The sequence below is a fragment of the Arachis hypogaea genome, chromosome 15 (genome assembly GCF_003086295.3).
Source record: "Arachis hypogaea cultivar Tifrunner chromosome 15, arahy.Tifrunner.gnm2.J5K5, whole genome shotgun sequence".
Taxonomy (NCBI): domain Eukaryota; kingdom Viridiplantae; phylum Streptophyta; class Magnoliopsida; order Fabales; family Fabaceae; genus Arachis; species Arachis hypogaea.
Window position 1 is genome coordinate 42,931,867 of NC_092050.1, and position 8,349 is coordinate 42,940,215.

At 32.9% G+C, this 8,349-nt stretch overlaps 1 protein-coding gene across 9 annotated transcripts; it reads right to left on the reverse strand.

Annotated features, from left to right (window-relative positions):
• Positions 1 to 728: 728 nt before the first annotated feature.
• Positions 729 to 5,622, reverse strand: LOC112750220 (uncharacterized). 9 transcript variants are annotated; one of them, XM_072216178.1, is made up of 10 exons: positions 5,290 to 5,622; positions 5,009 to 5,196; positions 4,671 to 4,833; positions 3,202 to 3,278; positions 3,073 to 3,109; positions 2,869 to 2,971; positions 2,706 to 2,782; positions 2,499 to 2,598; positions 1,332 to 1,468; positions 729 to 1,125 (listed from the first exon to the last, which is right to left on the reverse strand). In XM_072216178.1, exons 1-3 carry the CDS (start codon positions 5,570 to 5,572, stop codon positions 4,798 to 4,800), a joined length of 507 nt encoding a protein of 168 aa, XP_072072279.1. In that variant the 5' UTR covers positions 5,573 to 5,622; the 3' UTR covers positions 729 to 1,125; positions 1,332 to 1,468; positions 2,499 to 2,598; positions 2,706 to 2,782; positions 2,869 to 2,971; positions 3,073 to 3,109; positions 3,202 to 3,278; positions 4,671 to 4,797. The 9 variants fall into 9 exon arrangements, 8 of the variants coding, with proteins under 8 accessions (XP_072072279.1, XP_072072278.1, XP_072072282.1 ...); XM_072216177.1 differs by having other exon boundaries at positions 2,869 to 2,974; XR_011871935.1 differs by lacking the exon at positions 5,009 to 5,196 and having other exon boundaries at positions 2,869 to 2,974; positions 5,252 to 5,594.
• Positions 5,623 to 8,349: the final 2,727 nt, after the last annotated feature.

Genomic DNA, 8,349 nt, shown 5'->3' on the forward strand with positions numbered 1-8,349 from the left:
CAAAAAAACAACAATCACAATTCCATTCAATCTCATATGACATCACATAATACACACATCACTTACCTTCCTTACCTCTCACTACAAAAAAATCTGGTTAAAATGGCGGTTTTTTGGGTATTTACGGCGGTTTGAACCGCCATTATTACCAGAAATGGCGATTTCAGAAAATGACGTAATTCTGAGCGCCATTCCAGTTATTACGGCAGTTTTTTGAAAACCGCCACAATTTCCTAGGTTAAAACGGCAGTTTTTGAATAGGTTAAAACGGCGGTTCAAACCGCCGTTATTTCCAGGGTTAAAATGGCGAGTTTTGAATAGGTTAAAACGACGGTTTGAACCGCCATTATTACCCTGACAGAATGGCATTTTGGTTGGTTAAAATGGCGGTTCAAACCGCTGTTATTTTCAGGGTTAAAATGGTAGTTTTTGAATAAGTTAAAACGGCGGTTTGAACCGCCATTATTACCATGACAAAGTGGCATTTTAGTTGGTTAAAATGGCATTTTTGAACCGTCATTTTTACCCTAATAATAGCATTTTGGTTGGTTAAAATGGCATTTTTGAACCGTCATTTTACGCCTGACAGTGACATTTTTTATCGTTTAAAAAAATAATTTTTACCGTCATTTTTATCGCGTTAAATAAATAATTTTGTGATTAAAATTTCACAATAGCAAAAAATCATAATCCATAAATGAAATATTATATAACTCATAAATAAAATATTAATATAATACATAATTTTTTATTATTAAAAATCAAAAGTAATAACTCTTATACAAAACCTTGTCTTACTAAACTTACCAAAATACAAGCATTGCAATAAACACTAATCAGTCAACTCTACCATCCACTTCCCTAAACTATGTTAATATCTAATAATATATTCAAATCATCTAATAAGTGCTGTTTTTACTAAGAATATGAATATACAAGACAAGTAGCTTAGCTAAGTGATGATGAATAAGATTTGGAGGCCAAAAGTTTCCTCCTTTTGTAATTGACTTTAAAACAAGCCTGCCATAGTTTCTTGGTCTCTTGTGTGAGTTTCATCCCGAGAACTTGCTCCAACATCTTTGTTTCTTGCTCCAAATTGGTCAGTGAATCAATCATTCATGTCTGCTGAATAAATAAAAGGTTCTTATAATTAGACTAATTGTCACAGTATGTGTTTTTCAAGTTGGTGTCCAAAATAGATTCCTATTATAAACATCAGTACCAAAATAGCTTACTCTTTTGGGTGATAAGTAGCTTACTTTTATATCTAACTATAGATAAATTGGTGGAGAGGTTATTGGCTTAATGTACTCAAGAATTCTTAATCTTACAATTAAGCAAGCCATGAAGAAATCATAGTACTATGTCAGATGTGAATGTGAATGATGATAGAATGGATCGCTTGTAGATTCAATGATGATCATTGATCACTACTATGGTTTCATGTCCACCGATACTAATTCAACCCCTGCAAAAATAAAATAAAAATAAACAAATGAATAATTACTACAAATTAATTAAATGTTATTTATTAATGTGCTGAATAAAATAAAAAATACGATGGTAGAATTATTTCAAGTACCTGAAATGCCAGAGACAGTTTTATTAGGACTAATATTAACAACACAAATCAATAAAAGATTTTATTAGGACTAATATTAACATATCATACATGAAACGAAATAATTAATATATTGCAATCAACATTAGTAAAACCTGGCATGAATAAGTGTTGCAAGTTTGCAATAAAATTACTCCAGTAAACATATCTATGCCAAATCTGGCCTCTAATTTATATTCTGCGACAGCAGTTGCTGATATAAGATTATTGTGTTCCAACATGCACTTCTGCATAATTTGTTATTTTCTTTTATTGAACATTTGTCACCAGAAACACAAAATTGATAGAATTTGAATTTGGATGACTTTGTCAGCATGAAATCAGTGTGATTGATCGATACAACAAAACAAAAGAGGAGCATAACCCCTTTGGAAGTTCAACCTCTGAGATGAAGGTATTTAAATATCTTGCACCGCCAGCAATCAAGTTCACTATCAAGATATATCTGTATGCTTAAGGAATTATAATCATATAAATATAAAATATTAAAACCTTAGTTAGAACAGAGAAATATCATATTGTTTTATATTTATTAAAAGTAAAAGGGACATTGGACAGTCAACCATGATCAATGAAATGGAAGAAACAAAGTTTGACTTTCATCAAATTGAAGAAACAATCCTGCTGTGCATACACCCTTGTACTTGTCACCGATTTGACACACTGTATAAACACTTGTAGGATCCATTAAATATTATTCACTATTGATCAATATCAATTAATGTCTCAATTAATGTCTCCATTAAAAAGCTTTTAACCTCCATCACAATATCAATTATTGTCTAAATTGTTAGAGAATTAAATAGAAGATAAATCACAAGAATTTCTAATAGCAAGATTGAAAAGGGAATAAATGCGGACATATAAATAATCTTACCTTTGATAAACGTACTCTACATCTTTGGCACTTAATTCTATCACAGGTTTGTATTAAGAACCTCTGTAATACCTATGGAGAAAGAATAACCTCCTGCATTCTGCAAAGATGAAAATAAGTTAGAAATAATATATAATGGAATATATTAACTTATCAATTTATAAATATAAATTAAATAAAAAATATATACAACTATTGCAACATAACTGGATGCTGATTTATCCTTTCAAACCTTCCAAATCATAGAGTGGTGTCTGATTCCTACTTAGGCGGTTCAAATCAGCCTGTCAATAATAATACTAAAATCTCTCAGATTTTCAGTAACTATTAAGAAAATTGTACTTTAAAGTATAATGTTGAAGTTACTGGCCTCCCAATAATTCCAGAGTTGATCGTGCAAACAACTCCAATAGGATTAACCCTCAAAAATTTATCTTGAGATGTCACTGTTTTGTTTTCAGGACCCACAATCACTTCTTGCCAGCCAAATATAGATAAGAAAACTTCTATTAGATACACATAGAAACAGATTAAATAATCAATTAACAACAATCCAGTATGATGATGTACATACCAAAAATTTGTTCCCACTCTTGACCTGTATTTGAATACTAAATTCCAATGAAATAGAATGACAAAAAGGTAAGCGACCATCCGAATATGCTATAAACATCAGAGTTATAGTCTGATTACATGTACATACTTTTCAGCATAATGAAGGAGGTACAAGTACATGAGCTTCTTCACTTCCAATGATTGAGAAGCAACATTTTTAACAACCTGCAATTTTTCGTTCAATGAGTAAATGGAGGGAGAACAGAACGTGAGAAAGAGTAAATGAGCAGCACATCATTTTCTAAAGCTACACATCATATATATGCATACTCTAATTATTTCCCAAGCAATCGAGGTACTCTTTGGATTAACTGTAAGGTAAAATCCTGCAATATTGAAAGAAGAATAACAAATTCACAACATAACTAGTTCATTATGTAGTTTTAACTAAGCTAAATAAAAAGAAAGCCATTTAAGGTATGTTTGGTAACGAAAAAATAAAAGGGTTTGGTGTTGGTCACCAAAGAAAGCTTGAATTCAAAATTTTCTTTGCTTAATTAATGAATGAATCTATCTATCCATAGTAATAATAAATGAGTTGTCTGACACTGCATTTACTTCTTCTACATTTCTGATTGCAATCAAGTCTTACGTGTGAAGAAGTGAAGTGGTATTGCAAAACTTGCAATCCATTTTTGATGGGTGATATCATGTGGTGTATTTTAGTGTGAAAGAGAAATAATAGTGAGGTGAGGGGTGAAAAACTAAAAAGGCACAGTTCTGAGAATCAATGGTTGTCCTTGTCATGGAACATGACTTTGAGGTTAATTGAACGTGGTCACAACACTGAACAGAGATAAAAGTGGTGTCAGGTTTTTCTCTTTTACACAGAACAAAGCTAACACTCTAATCTAATCTAATAATATGCACTCAGTACGAGAAATCAAAAGTGATTAGTAGTAGCAATTAGTAAAAATGTGATTAACTTTGACAAGTCACAAGCTTTTGCAATTTGTGCATGTGATTAACTTCACAGCCTTTCTTACAGCTATAGCTGTAAAACCAGAAACAGAAAGTGTAGCCAGCCATCCTCTAACTGCACAGCATTAACAACTCTCACCATTAAAATGAAATTTGCTATGGTTCAAGATGAAAATCAAGATGTAACTGAGTGCAAAATTAAAAGAGAGAATAAAGGAAAAGCGCAACAAGCTACTAAGAAACTATCCATAAATAACCGATGGAGAAATCAACGCTTATAAGTGAACAAAAAATGAATAATGGAAATTACATTATTGTGCTTATTTTCCTTCCCCTACCAAAACAAGAAGATTATAGTGCCACTTTAAAAGCCTCAAACTTCATCTAATTGGCTTGGCTAAAAGAGATTGGAACAGAACCAATAGGAACATATGTGACATGTAACAATGAATCAAAGAAAAATTCTCCCTATAATTTATATTTACATTGCATTTGAAGAGGCATAGCTTTCTAGTGATAAGGATTAATCCCCTCACTAAAGACTAATAAAAGCCTTTCAAATTTTATACATGAATAAAAGATCAATTTTATACCTAATTGACATAAATCACCACAGGAAAAGGATAATTATCTTACTCTCCTTCTTGGTTTCTTTTGAAAGTTGTTAACAGAGAAGAGCTTCTTCAAGACCTTCACATTCACCACCATGCTAGGCCTATTGATATTCTTAGTTGCTGGAACTAGTGCATCATTATTATTGTTATTATTGGCAAATCTTGATGAAGCTGGAGTAGCACATCTGAAATCAATAGATCTTCTATTATCACAAAACTTAATAATACTTTATCAAAAGCCTAGAAATCAAGGAAATTAGATTCTTAATTTGACAGTGAACAAAAACAAACCATTGATAGAAATTTAGGAATTTAAAAACCCTAAAATTTAGTAAAAAAGTGAAAAGAAGAAAGAAAGACCAATGTGGCACTGGCGAATGAGGACCATGGCGTGGTGGATTGACTTGGCCACGCCGAACTTGAAGACGAGAGTCTGGAGGCGGTGCTCAAGGAAGTTCTTGACAGTGAGAGCGAGGACGTAATCGCGGAAGTTACACAGAAGGCAGCACCAAATCGCAGAAGCTCGCTAATGGCAGTAACAATGTTGCCTGCAGAGGCGAGGTGATAAACAAAGCAGCAAGGAGATGATAAGCGATGGCTAACCTTCAGATCGAAGCCAGAACAAGATCGTAGAAGCTCACTGAAGGCTGCGGTACGATGTTGATAGGTGTCGCGAGGGGATGAGCAGCGGCAGGGAGATGAACGATGGCGGTGAATTAAGCGGCAGCAACAAATATTCAAATCGAAGTCAGATCGAGAACTAGATAGAAGCTCAATGAAGGCAGCAACAATAGCGTTTCTTGCAGCGGCGAGGAGATGAGAAGCGATGAGGGGATGAATGATAGCGAGGAAATAACTGGCAGCGAAGTGAGGTGAAGGACAATGGCGTGAGATAAACGGCGGAGAAAGATTAGGGTTTGTCATTTACATTACCCACAAACTCCTCATATATGCAGCAATACATCATCCAAATTAAAAGAGAAACGGAAAATGATAGGGGCGGTTTTAAACCGCCAGAATCAACTAAAACCGCTAAAAAAATATGAAAATTTTGGCAGAGACTAAAAACGCCGAAATTGGCAGAAAAATGGCATTTTTGTGTAACCGCCATAAAATTATTGCCACTTCAATCCAATTTTTTTGTAGTGTCTTTCCGGCCTCCGACCCAAGATTCACAGCCTCTGGCCCAAATTTACAATTTAAATGCATATTCCACAAACTAATATTCATTATCCAATTCATCAAATTCTCAACACACCAAACATACAAATTCACACAATTCTCAACCCAATCTTTAATTTATATTACATATCAACTATACATATTAGTACCAACCATTTACACAATCCAAACTTAATCTTAGGAGCATCTAGTCTAGGAATTCTCATCACACCACATGGTACTTAAATGAAACTTAAACCGTACCTCTTATAGCCAAAATAATTGAGCTTCTTCTTGGAAGTCTCCACCAACCCTTAGCTCCAACCCTTACCAAGGCCCCACAAGCAATACCAATCTTCCAATTATGCACCAAAATCACCCAATACTCTAACATAATCAATTTTTACACTTATAATCAACCTACGGTTTATGAAATTGATAAATCACAAGGGTTAGAGGGTTCCTTACCTTAACCCACAAAATTGGTTGATGAAACTCACCAATGGCTCATATTAGAGCACTCATAAACAATCAAAATCATAAAATTACTCAACACCCATAGCCAATCACGTTTTCAGAGGAAAAAATTAAAACTGGACAGAGAAGAACGAAATACTCACTACAAAACTTAGATAGAATTATAGAGGATAAAAAGAGCGACGCGTGGCTGCAAACGGCTCGTCAATCGGAGTTTCAGATCAAAAGTTATGGTGATTTGAAGTTTGATGGATTTAGGATTTTCTCTCTTCTTCCTCTCTTCCCCATTTTAGCGCCCCACACCCCTTTCTTTAGGATAAATGAGCTGAAATACTCATAACTAATGTTTATATATGTTGGTCTTGGATCCACTTAGGCCCGGTTCACTTGTTTTAGTCCGTTGGCCCAACTTTGGGCCAAAACCTTTAAGATTAGAGTTTTAAATCGTATTTTAAATATTTCTACATTCCCAAATCATAAATTCTCATTTCTTAAAATTATTCACTTTAATTAATTTTCTCAGCCACAGTACCGGACAGATCGTAGCCGGTACTGCCGGTCAAATTTTCAGTGCGCATTTTTATTCAGAAAACTATATTTTTCGACTCAGAAAAATTCACTGAGTCTAAATATTATATTTAAATTATTAAATTCCGATTGCTAAATTTTCTAACCATATTCGCTCCTATTTAATTTATTATTTAATTAATTACGGTTTGATCGGGTTTTACATACCATCTCCTACCTCTTCACGAAAAACTCAAACGGCGGCACCTCGAGAATAAAAAAGTCGGACACTTCTCCTAAAGAAACTTAGACCTTACGTCTAGGCTCGAAAAAAATCTAATTTCAAGTAATTCTTGGAACAGAAAATATAATTATAAAGTTTTGACAGGATGATCAATACTTATATAATTAACTAGCAGTGTCCCTTCCCCCGGTGGGCACGATGCGCAGACGTTATGAATAATCTACAAGAACCACTGTAATTAAATTTCTAGTAAAAGTAAAATCTAATTGTTGAAAAAATATATTATATAGAGTTGAAGAGAAACATTGAAAGTTAATAATTTTAATTTATAAAAATACATTTAACATAATCTGATAGCATCCACTACAGTTTATAAGTTTAGATAGCATGTATAATTAAGATAGTTCTTACTCCAAATCCTGTAATTATCAAATATTGACACTATTAGCAAAAGGAATTATTACAACGAAATATTATTTTCTTAATTTCGGTAAGAAAATTTATATCGTAAAATTTAAAACTACTAGAATAAGTAATTTAATTAGTAAACAATAAATCCAGAAAAAAGTTTAGTTTACAGTACCAATTTCAATGTAGCAGGTTGACAATAAAAATTGCAAGATGAAATCAAATATTCTTGCACGTTGTTTGTTTTGGTGCAGTTGCTTGAGTTATAAAGACGAATAAGATTCTTTATTCCATTCTTGTTGGTAATTCAAAAAATTGATGAACAAAAACTAAAGTTCACAAATATTGACAAGCGCACTAGATCGTTTAAGTAATATTACCATAAGTAAATATCGTTTTTACGAGGATTAAAAGATTGAACAAATAAATATTGAATTCAATCGTTAATTAAATCGATTGAACTTGAATGTGAGAGTTGGACTAAATCTTGAATGTTGGAATTAGTAAGGAGATAGTGATGAACGTGCAATTAATTGATTGAGAGAAGGCATTGGTTGAGGGTGTCAAGGGTTTTAGAGATATTTAGTTCCTAGAAAGATCAAATTTTATGTTTATCTATTTTGATGCATGCAAAGACCTTTTCACGATGAATCATAAGTAATTGAATCTCAATTTCTTGGCTCATCAATTTATCTTTAATTAATCGATCGCCAATTCTTTGGCCAACCAATTAAGAAAAGAGGTTTAGCACAAAACTGAGTTAGTTTCAATTAAAATTCAAAAGTAGTTCTAGGTCAAATTATATGTCACGTATTAAAGCTAGTTCTAAATAATTGAAAATTAAAAGAAAGGAAACGTCGAACACTTTTTAAAACACTATTCCTAGTCAAATTAAAAATTCATA